The sequence below is a fragment of the Agelaius phoeniceus genome, chromosome 2 (genome assembly GCF_051311805.1).
Source record: "Agelaius phoeniceus isolate bAgePho1 chromosome 2, bAgePho1.hap1, whole genome shotgun sequence".
NCBI lineage: Eukaryota > Metazoa > Chordata > Aves > Passeriformes > Icteridae > Agelaius > Agelaius phoeniceus.
Genome location: NC_135266.1, coordinates 63,546,419 through 63,566,194, shown reverse-complemented (window position 1 = coordinate 63,566,194; position 19,776 = coordinate 63,546,419). Strand labels below are relative to the sequence as shown.

The 19,776-nt window shown below is 38.8% G+C and overlaps 1 protein-coding gene across 1 annotated transcript in view; it reads right to left on the bottom strand.

Annotated features, from left to right (window-relative positions):
• Window positions 1-781: 781 nt before the first annotated feature.
• Window positions 782-19,776, bottom strand: part of RB1 (RB transcriptional corepressor 1) — a 72,271-nt gene continuing 53,276 nt past the window's right edge. Inside the window, exons 18-27 of the mRNA XM_054628498.2 lie at window positions 8,793-8,911; window positions 8,222-8,370; window positions 7,416-7,561; window positions 6,761-6,865; window positions 5,677-5,790; window positions 5,426-5,592; window positions 4,522-4,552; window positions 4,055-4,200; window positions 3,752-3,801; window positions 782-2,766 (exon numbers count right to left, since the gene is read on the bottom strand). Of these exons, the coding sequence (XP_054484473.2) occupies window positions 2,693-2,766; window positions 3,752-3,801; window positions 4,055-4,200; window positions 4,522-4,552; window positions 5,426-5,592; window positions 5,677-5,790; window positions 6,761-6,865; window positions 7,416-7,561; window positions 8,222-8,370; window positions 8,793-8,911 (1,101 nt within the window). The 3' untranslated portion in view covers window positions 782-2,692. The remainder of the gene's footprint in view (window positions 2,767-3,751; window positions 3,802-4,054; window positions 4,201-4,521; window positions 4,553-5,425; window positions 5,593-5,676; window positions 5,791-6,760; window positions 6,866-7,415; window positions 7,562-8,221; window positions 8,371-8,792; window positions 8,912-19,776) is intronic.

Genomic DNA, 19,776 nt, shown 5'->3' with positions numbered 1-19,776 from the left:
TGCATGGGGGGGGGGGGGGGAAGTAAAGCAGATAATATTTCACAGAGGTACCTTGAAAGCTATTTGTGTTCTTAGGAAATCACTGTCACCAGATAACACATTTGTAAGCTGGAGAATGTCTTCAAGTGTATTTCCATCTTTAAAAGAAATCAATGCCCTAGTGACTTAAACTGTGATTAATAAAATGGTCCTCAGAAGACCAATCATTTTTTCTTAAGCAAATGTATATTATGACAAGCTTGTTACATTTAAAATATTTCAGCTTGTAGCAGGGAAGAAGAAATAAGCTCCTATGACATGTAAAAACAAACGGCATTTGGAAACAGTGGACAGCAGGAAGAGATTAAGGTATAAAACATCAAATGAAGAGCCTGGGAGCCAGCTATCCACCTTCACATGGCTACAGAGCCAGGCTGATAGATTCCATTCCCTTAAGCACCAATGGACAGAAATGGGCCTTTAAAGGATACAATTTACCTGACCTCATCTTACACCCAGGGCAGCTTCAGCTTTCTACAGAAACTGATGCTTGGTGTCAAGCACCTAAAATGGCCATCACATTTTGTGCCCAGTTTCTGCTGTGATTCCAAATTTTCTTTTTTCCTGGAACAGTTTCAATATTCCAGGCCATTTTTAGTACAGCAAGGCCTCACTCTAAGAAAAGTGCTGTCAAACATAGTAAGATTTCCATATCTAATAAAAAGCCATTAGTTTCAATATGTATTTATTTGGATAGGTACCATATGAAATCCCCTAATATAAGGAAATCACTGACTGTAAATCCTTTAAAAGCTATTTTATTTATCTTGAAAGGCAAGAAACTGATTAGTTGTATAAAATAATATTGTAAATTTGATGTAAAGCCTTCAGTCTGTTTGACAAAAAAAATACATTGTCACAGTAAAGAAAGAATGAATCTGTGTAGATACTGGACTCTGTATCATCCCTCTAGCCAAAGGACTGCTGTAACAGAGCTTACAGTCAGTGCACCCCAATGTTAACATATATCCTGTCTGTAAAACTGCAAAATGTGAGAAAATAAACATAAGGTACTCCAGAACGTTCTGTACATTTTTCAGTAAGGAAGTTGAAGCCATACTGAGTCTAAAACACCCCTCAATATTATTTTTAAATTAATTTACAGGTTTTGCTGCTCATAGAATTTTTAGTAGTTCTAGGGTTAGCTTTGAATCAACACAAGAACTTTAAAAAACTTCCTACTCTAAATACTCTAGAATCAGCTAAACAATCTGTAAATAAGCTCCCTGGAAGACATTGGTTTAAAATGTTTGTGCCATTAATAGCATGCTTTTTTACTGTACCTGTTCTTGACTTAAGAAGCTGCAAAAGCTAAAAGTCATAAAAATGGGTAATTTTGAAGCAGGACAATTGATTTGCTTATATTTTAATCCACTGGAAATAAAACGTGCTTTTGTTAATTGGCTATTTTAACAAAACTTTCTTGTTGCAAGAAAAGTTCCAGTATCTGAATCAGTAACTTACAAATACAAAATATGAAAAAAGTATTGGATGGTTTTGTTTGGGTTTTTTTGCTAGTTGCAACCATTGACAAGTTGCCCAATTATCTGCCTTTTCAGTAAAGGCAGATGGGTTTTGCCAACGTGGGTTCACCACGTTCAGGTTTTTACAGGTGCTGCAGTAAGGCCAATGGGGGATGCCCTGTGCTTTTAGAGACCAGGCTGCTCTTACCTGGCACCCAGCTGGAGACCCTCAGCTTCCAGCTGTTCCTCAGGCTCTTTGGCTTGGCTACAATTAGGTAAAAATCTGAAGAAATCAAGAAAATTCTGCATCATTAGAATTTTGACATCTTGTGTGTCCCAGGTATGGTTTAGGTTTTCTGGTTTTTGGGGGTTTTTCTGGGGTTTTTGTTTTGTTTTTTCTTCTAATACTTGAGATTTCCCAAGATAAGAAAGGGCACATCAATTACTCCGCATATGGGAAAGAAGCTTCAGCTTCTGGGAAGTTTCAGTGTGGGATTCTGAGATGAATCTCTATGGGATTCATACTCCATGAAATTCAAACTGAGGGCCAGTGTAACTGCCTTCCAAAATGACACTGGAGTGGGAGCTGGGGAAGCAAAACTACAAAATGCCAAGTGTTGGTTTCAGTAGTAAGGCTATGAAATGAGTTCACTTTGAATTCAGGTTGTACTCCTGAGGTGAGGCCCCTTCTCTGCAAGGCCCCCAGCTGCTGTCCCATTTAATTTAATGGGAATTTGATGTGCTAATTATGAACAGAGACAGGAAGTCTTTGCCCACCATTTTCAAAATTTGCAAGTAATGAAAATCTAATAATCAAATCTAAGAAACAAAATTAGTGCATTTCAAATCATTCTAGCTAACATTTCACCTTTAGACATAAAAAATTCAATCCAACGAGCCTGAACTGGCTTAAATCAGTAATGCTGCAACAGGAAATTCAGACACTTTCCAAGACTTTTTAAAAATCCTCAAAAAATATATAAATTAAATTCAGTGGCTTACATTGTATATATGCTACATCATAAGGCAAAGTATAATGGAAAACATTAAACAATTTAAAAAGTACAAATGTTTTCAACTAGCAGTTTGGAATAGAAAGCAACTAAAAAGCAACTCTATTAATGAAGGCTGTAAAACAAAAAACAATTTTAAGAGGGCTGGCAGTGCAGCCCCTGGTCCTGAGAAGAATCTCACTTATCTTCAGTGGCTGAGGTATCATTTCCATCATTCAACTTCTGCTTCTGCATTCTTGTTCGAGTAGATGCTACGAGAAAACCCGACAAAGAAAAAGAATGAAATATTTTTTTCATAATTACTTTGGACTGATTATTGGAAAAATTTGTAATGACACAAGGAATAGAAGTACATTATTCTATTGTAAACAAACTGAATCCCTCATTATAGGATGAACACCTAATTATGCACTGTTTCAGCCATTCTTGCTCAATCTTACAGATCTTATGAAATTCCTTCCACCTGTTCACTCCAGTTCTCATTGTCTCTGTCCCCTCATTGTGTCCATTTCCACCCTCCAGGTGGGCAGATGCTCCGTGTCACAACAGGAATCTTGCCAGGCAGAGGCTGTGGGCTGAGCAGTGCCCACATCCCAGAGAAAGCCTGCCCAGGAATGCCTTTTCCCCTCAGTGGCAAACACCAACACCACTGCACACAAGACAGAGATCTCCTTCTTAACCCCTGCCACAAACATTTTCCATACCTTAAAATAGAGGTGCCTGGATCCACACTCATACCTATCTTGATGAGCAATGTAAGAGGTTTTTAATGGCCAAATCTGCTCAGCTGCAGAGCTCAGGTTCTCAGACAGTGAGAATGCCTGGCCAGGCCAAGTGTGCTCCTTCTCATAAGTGGAAAATACAACTCAGACATGGGGGTGGGGCTGTTTTGCTTTTTATGAGCTAGATTTGAATTTCATTTCAAAACAGAAAAGTGATGCCATAAGATCTGAAAAAATGCTGACCCACAGTAGAAGAAAAAGCAGTCTCAGACATTTCCCTATAAATGCAAAGCAACAAAAAAACTACATACGGTTTTCCTGTGTACATAAATTTCCATTTTGTAACCTGCATTTTCAAGATTATGTGCAGGAAGTACAAAAGCTAAGCAAATTACCCAAATCACATTGGTGTTGAACAATGTTTTCATCTGAGTGGGCCCAAGCGCTCTTATCCAAGGCACTCAGTGCACACAGATTATGAGAAAAGGTATTATATACTTTTTCTAATACTCACTCATTTCTGCAAGCTTTTGTTGGAACTTGGACTCCTGGGGTAGGTGTTTGCTACAGAAAGAAAGCATAAGGTTAAGTTAATAAAAATAACTTTTTACCTTCATTACCTAAACTTTAAATCATGGGAGTCACTTTTTTACACCAAAGCATGTAAATGAAGAGCTTCATGCTTCCATCTCTCATTTGATACAGCTGCTAAAGCCCACAAATTAACACAAGATAGAGTATCAGGAGGAAGTTAGGATGAAGGCCCCAAGAGTCCAATATATGCCAGATCTCTGAAAAGCCCAGGGCAATCTCTCACCTTCCATCTGCCTCATCTGTCCCCTCTATATCGAAGCGCAGCCTCTTCAGTGGCTTCGGGGCAGCAGCTCCCACGTCTGCACTGCGCTTCAGCTGGCCCTCACTGTTGCACAACATCTGGTTTATTTTTTGAAACTTTTCAGAAGTCTGAAGTGACAAGAAAATAGGGTAAGAATTGCCAATAAATCCTGAAACCACTCCAACTTTCCAGATTATCCAAAAAAATTAGGAGTTCTTAAAACTCTGGAGTTTTAAGAACCCTTATCTTGTGCCAAAGCAACTAAAATAAAATGCAACACATTTTGAAGGTAAAGTCTAGATATTTGAAAGGAGTTAACAGGACTTCCCTATAATTACTTTAGTAAATCAGGTACACTCATTGGCCTGCCCTAGAGATGTGAGCAGGCTACCACATTCCTCCAAAAGTTACATGCATTTAATACCAGACATCAAGCTGTTAAAACTCACCCCAAATGATTCTCCAATGGACACCAAAATTCTGCCAAATGAAGAAGAGAAGTTTAAGCACCACTTAACAATGACAGAAGCAATGACTAATTTGCACAGGTTAACACAAGGTATTAACAAGGTCTCTTCCTCTCTCTCTGCATTAACAGTGCAAATCCATACTGTGCTTTACTGTGTTAAGACATTTCTCTTTGAGCCACTGCATGCTCAATTACCAAACGAACTGAATCACACAGATAGATATGAAATTGTGGCTTGAAAGAATCAGAGGGCCCATAGTCTGTCCTGTATCAGAAAGAAGAGCCTTCAGTGCTGGGTACCCAGACAATCATCCTCTCATCTCTACCTTCAGGTGTCTGCTAATCAAAGTCATGCGGGACTTCAACCTAACTACACAATAACATTTAAACTTTTGTGCACAGTGGGACTCACTTGATCCTAGTCTGAAAAGCCACTGGAAGCTGGTACATTTACTGTCATCCTCATCTGCTAAGAACCAGTAACCAACAGTTTGAAATGTTCTGTTCAGCCAGCTAAACAAACATTTTGTTGCAAAAAAGTATTTTCTCTTTAAAGAAGCTGACAAAGCTAATCTGTGTTTTTCAGGAGTGTGATGCAGGGTCAAAGCCAACAACATTTATAGCAACCAGGTCAGGAAACCCTTCTTTGGTAGGGGTTAAAAAAAAAAAAAAAGAGGAAAAAACCAACAAAAAACCTCCTTGAGCACAACAGAAAAGCATTGAATGATGAATAAAGATTCCAAATACAGGATAAAAACTATTAATTAGAAATTATATCATAGCCACAGACTACTGACAAACTAGACTGCAGTTTTTCAATTTGCTTAGACTAATATCCCCCAAATACCTTAAATTTAGTCCAAAAATGCTTGTCAACAACGTACCTAGACCTTGGAGTCATCTTTGTGGGTGACTGAAACCCATCAGAGAATTTGTATGGGCTCTTCAGAGGTGAGATGTAGATGTTATTGCCAGCAGGGACACGCCGAGGAGAGTTGGAGAACTGGTAAGGACTGCGAGGAATGTGTGGGATTGGTGACAGAGTGGGAGGCTATAAAAATAATAAAATAATCATAAGGTTTTATTGCCTATATATTTCCAGTCTATTGAATAATGAACAGAGATAATGGCTTACCCTGCTGGAAGCATACTGCAAAATGTTTGTTTTCAGCTTCTGCATAAACACTAAGTTGTAAAAGACTATGATGGAGTCATATTGTTCTTCTCGGATAAGAACACGTTTGAAAGTCTGCATAGAGTGATAAAATCATACACAGATTAAAAAAAATACAAGGAATGAAAATTTTACATTTGACAAACTCATAAAGTCACTCAAAGTCCGTGTTAGATTAAGAGCTAGGATGGCACATGAGTTGTATGCAAGCCATTGTAACTTTGCTAAACTGCTGGAGATTTTTTCAAATGTGTTTGAACACCAGCACCTACTTCATTAGCTGGCACAGCCCCTTGGTGTGAACGCAGTTCTAACATTTTCCAAATTTAAGTACAATTTGCTTTCACACCCATGTGTCAAAAAGTCTAGACTACTGTGCATGCCTTGGAAGACTAAAAAACTCATTACTGACCTGATGGGGATAAAATAGTTCTATAGGCTTGGAGGCAGAAGTCTGGAGTTTAGCCAAGATCCACAAATACACTATGAGAAATTTTGCTACTACCTGGGATGCTACAGTTCCATTAACTGGTGAGGGTTTTTCTACAGATTTCATTACTGTGCTGTGCAAAAATTTCAGTACATTGAAGTTCCTGTGAAGGAAGGAACTTCTTCATGTTAGAATTAAGCCTGCAACTTTAATACATACAAAGCTGTTTGATACATAGCCATACATCTCTATTTGCTATCAAACCGTGTTTCTGTTGAAAGCTTCTATAGAAAGTAATCTGCTTCTCTTCCCTTAATGTTCCAAGGAAGTTAGACAACTCATAAAGAAACTTGTGTTACTTTTGAAAATCTTATTAGCTCTAGACATAAATTTTTCATCTAGACTCGAAATACAGTCATAAACCGTTGTTACATATTTTTCAAAAGATGGAATGAAATTTGTTTTCTGAGGAGAGTTACCAAACTATTTATGCAAGATGTTAAGCAGATATTTAATATTAGAGTCAGCTTTCTCCTCCACAAAGTGGAGATGCAGTGAAGCAGGAGTTTTCTGGGTTTTTTTTTATGGAGGAATAACATTTAAAAACTTCCATACCTCTTGATTTGTGTTGCAAAGCTCCTTGTATGCTGAAACTATCATTTTAAATCGAAGATCTACATTCTTTACTTTGCATATGCCATACATGGAACACATCATGATCTATAAAAGAAACAAGACAACTGCAAATTAATTCAGCTTCTTCATTTCAAGTTAAGAAATAACTTTCTTTTACTGATTGTGCTCTATAAACTAGCAGACAACTCAACTTAAAAAGAACTTCTAGAACATAAGTTAACATAATGCTACCTCCATTCCTAAAAGACAAACAACTAATTGGAGCTGATGGTACCTTCTCAAACTCCTACCATATGCTGCAATTTTAGGGTAGAATAACAAAAAAATTTATCAGCCACACATATTGTCTTCGCAAAGAAAATCACTATATTTTTATGCAAATTATTAGAAATTGTGGTCTGTCTTTGTTATTTTGTAAAAAGCTCAAAATTGTATTATTAGGTGCCATATCAAGTAATTGCCAGTGCTTAAAAAACTGAGATAACAGACTTCAGTCTAAACTAAGTCCTCCTTTCAGTGATCAAGAGATTAATAAAAACCCCAGAGTACAATTTCTAATGGCTAAGAACATACAAAGAACATTTTGTTCAGGAGAGTCTTTTTAACTTTTTAAAACTTTTTTTGTCCTTGTTACCTGGTCCAGGTGCCTGTCTCTCATTAGTTCATACTCATTTTGCAGTGTGTGCTGGAAGAGGGTCCAGATCAAGGGTTCCAGGTCAGGATGGTCGGAGAGAAGGTGAAGGAACAGAGTATGGAGTCGACGATAGGCCAGTAGATACACTTCAGAAACAAAGAAAAATAAACCGCAATTGTTGTAACAGGAGCATCCAAAATGAAAGGAATGTAATGAAGGAGGGACAGCATTGTGCTGCTCACTGTCTGCAAGGAAAAAAGCTACCAGACATCAAGTGAAGGTAGTAGAAGCCAGGCTCAAAATAAATGGAGAAGGTTTTCATACAAGAGACAGCAGACAACGTGGAAGGCCCCAGCAAACACCACTGCACATGTATGTCTATGTCAATTCGAACAAGCACCCGGAACACGCATCTGCTGAGAGTTACTATGCAGACACAGCACAAAAGGTTCAGCAAAGCCCCCAGGTGGGATAAAGACCAAGCCTGGGAAAGCACCAGCCATGTCTGCCCGGTTGTCGCCCTTCACATGACATCTCTTTATGGTCACTGCTGGGAAAAGGATGCTACAACAGCAGAGCCCCTATGGACATTCTTCCAGCCAGGATAGGGAAGTTTTCACTTCTAACTTGCAGAGTGCACACAGGAACCACTGGCTGGCACCATTTTGCCTGTTCTTCGAGAGGTTTGCCTGGTGTTCACTACAGATTCTACAACAAACTTTTCAGAAATGCTGAGTGCCAAAACCCAAAAAGGATAAAGAGCAAGAGATAACTTTGCAATGTCAGCACATGCAGGAGGAACAAACCTTTCTTGTAGAACAGAGAGAGGGAGGTAGATTTCTGTGGTTTCTGCGGTGTTTGGGGGGTCACAGGAGGTGGACCATCTGGAGGGGAAGTAGCACTTAGAGGAGGTCCAGATGCCTTCTTCTTAGGAGATTTCACAGGAGAAAGATAGCTAGAGGTTCAACATATATTAAGAATTTAACATCATAGGATGAAGAATTTTCATTATGCAACTCTACATGAATAATACTTGCAGGAACTCTTCCCTTTTCCCCATCAGAAGAAATAAATTGCTATTGTGACCTGTTATCCCCAACACCTGATAAAGGGACTTGTTTATTCCTAGGCAAGTGATGTAACAGTTTACAATTACATATTTTATAGGGGTGGGGAAAAATATTTCAACAGTTGATTTAACTTTCAATGTATAATAAATATCTGCAAATATAATGGCTTAACAAAACTTAAGTACCAAGCCTAAGAAGTAGGTAAACAGAATACAGGTGGATTTGAATATTAGGGGTAATATCAATTATATTAATATTAAGGGTAATATCAATTTCCCATTTCCCTAGACCTCAGGCATTCACTTACAGGTCTGCAGCAGTGTGGTTATGCTGGAAAGGTGTATTGGGAGTAGAAGTGGGTTCAGGCTGATCAGCTTGGCCTTCTCGCTCTTTCGACTGCTTGATAAGATCAAACAGAGGTGACCCCTGGAAAAATGACAGGAATCCTGCATCACACTAAGAACAGACAACAACTCTGAATGGATTTAGTTCCTTCTCTAAAACCAACTACCAAAATGTGAACCTCAACAGAAGGTTAAAGCTTTGAAATACTTCAGAACACTCATACTTTGAAAGATTAATTTTAACCATTTAACTTTGAGTTATTAAATACATCAAATGCTGTTTTTCCTGTTTCAACAGCAGTCCATTAGATATAGGTTAACTGCAGATTTGAGACAGTTGTATTAGCTGTATTCTAGAGCCCCTTACTACTTCCTATTAAAGCTATTTCTGAAAAGAGGAATAATCAATACAACAAAACAGACAAAATATCACATTTCAAAGAACACAGAACAATATTAACAAAACATCCTCCTAACCACCCCAAAAAATCCAAAACCAAACCAACCAAACAACCAACACCCAAAAAACCCCACCAAAAAACAGCTGAAGGAAACCTCAGTCCATTGGTGACTGAAAGTGCTGTACCTACTGTCAATCCATTTTTGCTACAACATCTACCCAATATTTTACATTCAACAATATATAATATATAAATAATATATAAACCACAGTCACTTAACTGCACTGGGGACTATTCAGTCTCTGTAGTATCATGTTCCAGAGCCACCTCTGGAAAGAGTTAGAGTGACTCTGGATACATTAAGTCTCTGCCCTCATGGCCCAAAGCAAATCCTAATACCCTAATTTTGATTTGAGGCAAACTACCAGTACTTTAACCAAGTCCTCTGGAATACATCAGAAACAAAAAGCTCGAGGTAGGAGGTGAGAGAGGAGCAGAGAGAATGTAAGGGGAATGGAGGAGGTTCTGGCTGAAACCACATCAGCCCTTCTGCTGATGTTAGTAATAAACAGCAGTCCTGCAGAAACAAAGTCTCAGCCTGCCTGCATGTCACACGCAATAGAATTATGCTGAGACAGCAAGACCACATGGGAAAGTATTTTGACACCATATTTATAAATAAATTTGAAAGCACAGGGTTGATGGTTTCTGTTTGTTTTATTTTCTTTAAACAGGAGACTCATCGTTGAGTACAATGTTGCCTCTCACCAGTGCAGCATCAGAACTCCTGAGGCAACAGAGGAACATTTGGGTAGCAAATATGTGCCTTCTTGAGAACGAGAGGCGGGGGAAGCAGTGTCCATAAAACTCAGGATTAAGTGGGCAAAACCAGACATGCAGCATTTTCCTCAAATGATCTTCCCAAAAGACAGCAGCAACATCTGTCAGCTCATTGCTCTGTACACAATGCACTGTCTCATGGTCCCTGGTATGTTTGATCTTCCAAATGCATATTTTAGATATTAAAATGCACTGGCACAGATGACAAATCTATAGCTATGAACAGGAGCACAGCATGCAGGTAAAGCATGCAGCATCACCTGGCTAAGGCAATAAGAAATAGCCTAGTAAAATTAGACGACATTTACTAGAATTGAAACTAGCAGTAAGACATTCCTTATTTAGACTTATTCCTAAAAAAAACCCCATCTTTTTTTAAGTGTATCAAATAGAAATTCAGAGTAACAAGGTGAGAGTGACAAGACTTACAATTTTTCACACTGCAATTTTTAAATTATGATTTTGGCAATACTGGAGCTGTTTCATCCATAGCAGAAAAAACCATCAGTTAGTGATTCATAACCACATAGTTGTTTCTCCATCATTTCTCAACCAGTTCAGCTCTTGGGCTGGTTTGCATCATTTTTCCCTTCATTTAGGAGTGCACACACTTCTCACTTGTGTCTCTCAGTGCTGCCCTTACAGGAAACACAGGCATATGACCTCCATTTCTCATTCTTCTGGCCACTTGGCCTCTTCCTTTTTTATTATTCCCACCAGCACTTCACTTTGCTCTGAGGAACCAAAATTTCTTTCCCAGAGCAATCATTGCTGAGATATCTTGACTAAGAGTGAACCCTGCTTCATTCACATCACATTTTAGTGATTAGTGACTGGAAAAATATTGCTTTAATGAAGGAGGAAAAGGGCTTGATGAAAGGGAATGAGAGGTAGGTTTAGAAAGAGAAGTAAAAGTTACTATTCTTGAGTTAGCACTTGAGACCAGCAGTTCCAGGTCCTCTCTCACCCCTGCTCCAATTTTGCTCACATTATTTGGAGTGTGATTCCACTAGATAAGGTATGAGGACACAGCAGTTTGCTACACACAGAAGGATCTGCTTATTTCTGCATCATTTCCACTCCTCTTCTACCTGCCAACCTCAACAACCAGACAACCCCCACATAAGTCAACTAAACCATCAGAAAGCTAACAGAGAAAGCTAACACAGATTTAAATCTGCTCTGCAGAGAATCACAGAGCCAGAACAAGCACTAAGAACAGACAGGGCAGCCACACCACAAAGGCTGGGAGCAGAGCAGAATACAAAGTACAAGATGCTGTGCATTTATTGACAACAACCTATTCCACAACCTGATTAGCATGTGGAATTTTATCTGACAGGAATGTAAGAGAACTGACTGCTGCTTTCCATCAGTTAGATGGGCTACCTTCAGCAAGAAGATATTTTTGTGCAGAAACATCTATCCATAGAGTAAGATGTAGTGAGTCCCATACATCTCTTTTGGTTCCCACAAATACTAATTGATGCTGTGGTTAAAAAGGTGGCAAGACAAAGAGGGTGCTGCAAGCCACCTGGGCCCAGCAGTGCAGAGCTACCAGCACCAACAATGGCAGGGTGTGAGAAAGCCACTCAGTGTATGTCCCTGAGCAAACCACAGCCTTGTGACCTATGCTGGCTGCACAAACTTATCAGCCCTGCAGCTGCACAAGCAGAAATAGGTTATTTAGCTTTCAGACCTAGTGACATTTGAAGTAGGTGTTTTGCTGATCACCATTTCCACCTTCCTCTCAGACTTTAGATGCAGCCCCCTCTGCTCTTTCCCCAGGGACCCCCACCACTCTCATGGGTACCTTTCCAAGTGCATGGCCACGTAGTTGGAGAAGTAGGTGCTGTACTGACAAGACTGATGCCTCACAAAAACCTGCGTGTGCCACAATGCAGGAACACAGAGAGAGGGGTTCCAGGGTTTTCTCAAGTGCAACTACCCCCATGCTGTAAAACTGATGGATTTAATTACAGCTGCGTCTCCTTTCTTTATACTTGAACACGAAAAACGCTTCTATTCCATGAATTCAAAGTGCATTCTGCAGCTTGCAGGGCGTTTCCAAGCTTATCAGGGCAAATTTCAGCTTCAGTCCACAATTTGGTATTCAAGACTCAAATGAGAGAAATACATCATCATTTACCAAGCAATTACCAGTCCTCTATGTAATAATCACAAAAGAACTTTAACCCCCAGGTCCAGCTTAATCGAACAGGAATATTTATCAGGAACTCGTTTCTAAAGCCGTGTTATTCACGCTACCTTTACAAATTTCATATTGCTTTTTAAAGCTTTTAAGCAGCACTTAAGGTGAACAGGTCACCTCCAATGCACTGCTTTAACATGAAAGGAGATTTGCAATTTGTGTGTTAATTTAATGCTCAGTAAGTGATTAATGTTACCAGATGCAGCCACAGAATGGATTTCAGTAATTAAGCAAAATGTTGATTTTCATTCAAGACCTTCCCTGGGACGGCTACAGAAACCCCATGTTATTAGTGCAAAAAGTGAGAAAGCAAGAAATGAAGAGTTAAAATTTCTCAGGGTCAAAAAGCTGCTGGAATCAGCCTGAAGAATAAGGCTGAAGTTTGACTCAGTTCCCTCTCAAAATACTCAGCGCTAACTAACTCTCCAAGGCTAAACTCTGTGCTTTAAGTGGGGTTTTGTTAAGAGTGGCTTTGCAGGATGCTTCCCTGCAGCAACACTTACATCACAAGCATCTGCAGTGATTTTTCCCCATCTGAAAGCTCCTTTTATGGAAAAAACAGGCAGAATTTCTTATTTGCTACTCTTTATTTGGCTACAGTTAAACTACAGGACACACAGGTGCTTCCCTGCTTTACAATCTTTGTATATTGGCTTTATCCCAACTACATGTTTAATTGGACTTTGGTCTCCATGAAAATATTTTTAAAAACTCTAAATCCTTATATATGGGGAAGAACCCCCCGGGGATTTGGGTGTATCCACTGACCACAGAGGAAAAGCCCTGAGCAGCTTTACTCTAAACAGTGCTATTAGTAGTTCACTACCAAAAAAAAAAAAATCTGCTTTTGTCTTTGTTTTCTGTATGCTTTATGTTTTTTGTTTTGGTAATAATTTCCTAATATATTTTCAGGTTTTAGTCATCTGTTCACATTAAATTTTAATGCAGTGTTTAGCACTTAACTGTGTATATATCTCAATGCCAAGGTCCCTTGGGTGCTGGATTTTTTTTTTGCCTCAGGCTTTCTTTTTTTCTTTTGCTTGTTTTCAGATTATTAAACCAGTCAATACAACACATAATGCTAAGACATGTTCTTCTTCATAATGTCATAAAAGATGGAAGTGATTTTGTAAGGCAAAACAGAGCCAGTTTAGAACTGACAGCTTTGGAATGGAAGTGCAAGGACTGGATCAGTACCAGGTATTTCCAACCCTCTTTCCCAAGGGAAAACTGCATGCCCAGAAAGTTGGCTTCTGTTTGCAACTGTGTTTTCAGAAGTTTCACGTGACAATTAGTTACCAGAATTCTGAAATAATTCAGACCGGCTAAAACAAAGTAGATTTCACAGTCTAAACTGAAATAGTACTGATCATTAAAAAAATCAACAAAATTAAGGATTGTGTCCTAATTTCACACAAGAGTTGTGCTATATAAATTATGTTCGTACTGGGGCTTGTTTTTATGAAATTTATAAAGAAAAATATTAAAAACTACAGTGTTAATAGTTTAATTCATTTAAGAATACTGGCAGATCTGCTTTTAACTCCAAACAGTGTGTGTATGTTTAATACATGTCCTATTCCTATCCAACTCAACTTGAGCATTTAAGAGTCATCCAGCTTTATGAGGATCTCCTTTTATCTAGTGATAAAGCAGTTCAAATCTCCCCAGAGAAGGAAAGCCAGGCTCCCACAGCCTGAATATACATCTTACACTTCATTGCTTCAAATGATGCTGCAAATCCATTCTCCTCACAGCTTTGCAATAATCTGCTCTTCCTTGGAAGTCTCTGGAAAGACCTGGCAAATCTTGTTAGAAATCAGACTTTATTTCAGAATAATCAATGCCATACTTTTCAGCCCCTCTGCTCCTAAAATTATTCTTCACCAAATGAACGCCAATTAACCAATTCTCTATGATTTAGAGCATCTCTTAGCAAAGGTCCATGGGATCCACCTCACTCTAAAAGAGCAGTACAGGAGCATCATGGAAACACCCTTCCTATCAATGCAGAAGGAATTATGTGACAACACTTTTCAGCCATAAAGAAGATAGACCTTCTGTCAACATAGTGACTAAAACTATTGGTTATGTTCAAAAATATTACACAAAGCAGTGATAATGCTTGGCAAATAGGGAACTTCTGACACAGTTACTGGTTTATGGCTCTGCAACCAATCACCAGCTCAATACTGAAGGGAAAAAAAGAACCCGGGTCATTAGGACTGCTCCTGTTTGCCAAGCCTGTGAGGCTAACCTTTTAAAAATCACTTTGAAAGGAATTTTGAAAGACAGTCTACAAGCAGAACTATGCTTTTATACAACTGTTTTGTTTACACTGCTCAGGATGACCCTGGGCAGGCTGCTACTACAGGGTTTGCCACTCTTGCTCCACTTTCTTCAGCAGTTTTTCTGCTCAATTCACACAAGTGCACATGCAGGTACACAAAGCACTACAAAATACAGCAATCCTTGCTTTTTCTGCTGAACATTATCCAGGAAAATATAATTTTAGGCTCATTTGCTTCAATTTTTTTGAGACAAACAATTGCTATGAGCCTCTTCCAGAGGGATCTGTGTGCTGCTGCAGAAACAATCTGTATCTGAAGTAATTAGCAAGTTTGTCATCTAGCTCCCAGGACAGCCAGGCTTCAGTATGACTAATTCTTGGACAAATCTCAAGATTTTTGGGCAAGAGCCAGAGGTCTCAAGGACAACTGAATTAATACCAGTTTCCCCCCACTATCCGCACAGGAAGTTGTGTGCAATAAACCAAAGCCCACCTGATGTGACCCACTTGACTGCTGGAAATGACAATATATCAAGAGAAAAAATCTTGAGGTTGAAAATTTTTCCAGCAGCTTTAAGCTGTGAAAAAACTACAGGGTGTAATGATTTTCAGCACAGGAAGTAGAGGAGAGATGCTTTAAGGGACCATTATGCTAACAAACATCAGGCAGTACTAGAAATAACAGTTTTATAGTTATTTCTATGCAGGAAAAATTCTTACACTGGGGAGCAAAATAGCACTCAAGCACATACTTTCTTCAGAGGAACTTCTGGGTTACAAAATGCCTATCTTGGTAAAGACAACTTATTTACATAATTACTATTGTAACAATCAAATTGTCATAGTATTGCCTCACATTTTCTATCAGTTTCATTTATACAGTCTCAGTCCCCAGAAAAACAGTTAAGAGCAGTTCTGGGAAATATTTTCACAAGTACAAGTGGAACCGTGACAGTGAAGTGCCAGCTCTGAGAACCTGCGGTTAAAGCCCAAGATTCAGTTTCAAGTTTAGTGCTCTTTCCAATTTCTCATTAGCTGGACAGATTTAGGTACAATGTACCATAAACAATTCTCTTAACAACATAGAAGTGGTAAGTGTGCCAAGAAACTTTGTAGACAGCAGTTTTTGAAAGAGCAGGAGAATATCTTTTAGCAATGTAACCAAGGAGTCAACCAATTACAGACTGAGCAAAAGAAGACATAACAGATAACCTGCAGAGGATGTGACCAAGCTGCATGCACAGAAAGAGCAATTCCCCAGAAAAGTTAATACTAGATAGGGGTTGTTACATGTCTTCAAACCATTAAGAGCAGACTGCTTGTGATATTTAAAAGATAAAAAGGACTATAAATATCTTGCATTGTACTTCATATAATCTAGAAGAGAAAAATGGCACAAATTGGAGTTCCATTAACAATATGCCATGTTTTTTAAGAAAACATGCCAACATGAGCATGGAAACCATTTTATGTCATGGATTTATCAACCAATTCTGGAAAACATTTCAACATGAAGAAAATTAGATGTGACAAAGAAGAAAAACCTGAAGCTGTAACAAAACTATCCATGTCACAACATTCTGGGTAGAAACTCACCCTCTGAGAAGAGTTTTGATCCCAATTTAAGCCAATACTTGTATGACTATCATGATGAGATATCTCAAGCTCAGTTGTCTATACCCTGGTATGAGCTCAAGGCAGACAAGACCTGGCAGCCACCCTGCTGTGCTTGGCTTTTGAAGCAGAAGCATATACAGAGCTTCTGAGTGCTCAGTTGGCAGAATTTAAGAAGACATTTCCAATTAAGCATTTCTGCCTTACAAGCAGTTATTTGACAATCAGTCAAAATGTAGCATAACAGAGGTAAGGAAGACTGCACTGGAAATCAAATTAACAAGAGAATGTTAAAAAAGGTCTTGGGATATTATTTATAGTTCATTAAAAAACAAAACAAAACATTCTTCCCAAATCGAAAATAAATAATTGAATTTTGACAGTGTGATACAAAATAGTAAAAGAATCACTAGAAACACCCTGGACTTTTCAATAACTTGTCTTATCAGAAAGCACTGATATCTGTATCTTTTTTAATGTTACACCTGTTTCATACTCACTTCTTAGTAATTGTATACATTGATGGTTTTATCAATTACTAAGTGTTTTTCCCCTCTGCTTTCTCTCAAAGTGTTGCAGCTGATTCTGAGGGAGATCACAGAATGAGTTGGGGTTGGAAGGGACCTTAAAGGTCATGTAGGGGTCCAACCCCCTGCCATGGGCAGGGACACCTTCCACTAGACCAGGTTTCTCAGAGCCCCACCCAGCCTGACCTTAACACTTCCAAGGATGGGATATTCACAGCTTCTCTGAGCAACCTGTGCCAGTGCCTCCCATCCTCACACTAAAGAATTGCCTACTAATATCTAATCTAAACCCAGCCTCTTTCAGTTCAAAGCCATTTCACTTGTCCTGTCACTACATGTCCTTGTCAAAAGGAATAAAAGATACTACAGACCTTTCTACTAAAACAAAAGAAAGAAAAAGTGCTGATCTCCTTACCACCCCAGCTTTTTTCTGGTTATTCCTTCACTTCCCACCACTCACCTCATGGGTAATTTCATTGAACTACAGCATTAGGTGGCTTCCATAACTACAAACCGTAAATTTGTATAACCATAGGAGAAACAATGCAAGAATTACTATGTCAGCAGAATTACTAGGTCATCATTAGCTTCACATACATCTGAAGCAGAGAAACAATTGTTAACTATTATTATCAAATGTAAGAGTATCCTTTAGCAAATGATAGGAGTCAAAAAATATCAAAAATATCTTACACTAAAATGTGGAATATCTGGAACATCCATATACACAGAATGTGTATATATATATATATATATATATTCATGTATATACATGAAGTTACTCTAGCATCCTTAAAAAGCAGCCTAAATAAACCTTAAAACAATGCAATATACCAGCTTTAATTTTTTTCTAAGACCAACAAATGTAGCTGACAAAGAAAGGCAAAACCAATAAAAAGGTGCAAAAAAATCTAAACAATTTATCTAAGGTCTAAGTGAGTGTGTGGATGTGGTAAATGCAGACCACACTTGGACCACATCAACATCTGCAAGAAGTCTGAGCTCACATTTCTGCAAACTAGGCCAGTACTATTTTTCAGAAAATAATGTAAGACGTGATATTCAGTGCCTTTTCTCATGGCCACACAAGATTCTTTTATGAAGACTGATCAGTGATGGCCAGCTCAGGCTCTGGAAAAAACACTGGAAGGTGCAACATTCCCCCTTGGGTATTTAGAGAAAAATTATGTGGCATATTAGAGAACCACAGAATGGTTAAGGTTGGAAGGGAACACAGTGGGGCATCTGATCCAACCTCCCTATTCCAGCAGGGTGTTTAAAGCCCAGTGCATTCCTATTTGGATGCATTCACAGGGATCTACGAAAACAACATTTCTCTTCTTCAAGGTTTAAAATCTAGAGCTATAAAAAGATAATGATCGTATTTGGTTGGGTTTTTTCCAAAACACCACAATCCAGATCCACCAGCCCCTTCACATTTGAGCAGCACCAATGCAGAAAGCTCCCTCCCCACAGGAAACCTTTGTGCTCCACATCTATGCAGTGAAGGACCCAGACTCAGCATCCCACCTGCAGCCCCTTGCCCACCCACTGTGGAACCTGAAGGCAGAACTTGGGTTGGAGGCTTTGTGCAGGACCCATGAGGGCAACCAGTTGCCTCAGAGGGGCTCTACAAAAGCCATGTTGAGAAGTACACACCCAGCTGGGGACTAAAAAGCCAAATCTTGCCAAGGCACAGGCATCTGGGTCTTGGGCCTTCGTAAAGATAACGAGGAAGCCAAGCCTCCTTTTAAAATAACATTTCAAAAGAAAGGGTTTGAAAGACTGTCAAGACTTTTGATGCCCCTTTTTGGTGCTCAGATTCTCCTGAGTAGGGAGTGGATTTAAAATCAAGAAAATTTTATGTCCTCTGCCCTCTCCTTCCTCTGTACTACACTTGCTCCTTTTAATTGTATTACTTTGGCATACAATTAAAAACTGCACCATGAACATAGAAAGAACTTATGAGACTCTCCCTGAAGCAATAAATCAATGACATTAGGCAATACATGAAGAGTACATATCAATAAAGCAGTAAAACTGACTTAGATGATAAGGTGTATTCAATTACTAAATGATCAAAACATGCTTCCCCGATCTCATGAAACTACAAATATCCTGCAAGAAAACACAAATGAAAAATGTGAAATCCTTCAATAACAATGTGCTTTTCTATCAAAGCTCTCATTTTTATTGTGAGAAATTCTTGGTCATTTGTAAACAAAGCAAACCCCAAGTTCAGTGTTTCTGAGGCAACCACTATGCTTTGTGTCCTAATTTGAGATAATTCAAGTCTTTTAATCCTGGTTTTTTCCCTTAAATTTAAGGAACGTTTAATCAGCTTCTTAAAACTTTTCTTTTACTTCAGTCAGTCTTTTTGGAAGAAATTTCATTGAAACATATTCCTGCAGAAACCCTACATTTTTCCCAGTGTTTTCCAACAAAAGCATTTTGAACTCTCTGCTAGTACTACCAATCTGGCTGTAGCATCTCTTTTAGCAATTTCAAAACAGGAGCTCACCAACCAGTGTATTAAAAGGCATCATATGCTCATTTTAAGTCTTGATCACCCCATGAACTGTCATTGTGCATGACTTAATCAAAGTATTTCACCTCTGTTTTACTGAAGTTACAAACAACCACATTGAACTTGTTACTGTTCACTTCCTGTGGGGTAAGCAGATGCAGGAAGGTTGTGATGACTGGGAAGATATCCTCTCCTGACAAGGGATTTTCAAGTGCTGAGCTTACAGAATGCCCCCCCCAAAATGTTTCCCTTTAGCTCTCAAGCTCCGGAGTGTGTAAAGGTCTTACATTACGCAGACAATAATGCAATTCCAAGTTCTGTTGAATTTTACAGCTTCTCATATTTGTTCTAGAAAAAACAAACCCGAACTGAGCTCAGCCATTTCTCCCAAACTTGCTTCTCACATACTTCCACATGAGATTAAGAAGTCATAACTCTCAAAGATCTAGGTTGCACTTTAATCAGGATAACCTGCCTGCCTCAGAAAGTATAAAGAATAAAAGGAAGACTTAAAAACACAAGCTGACCTTGAGATT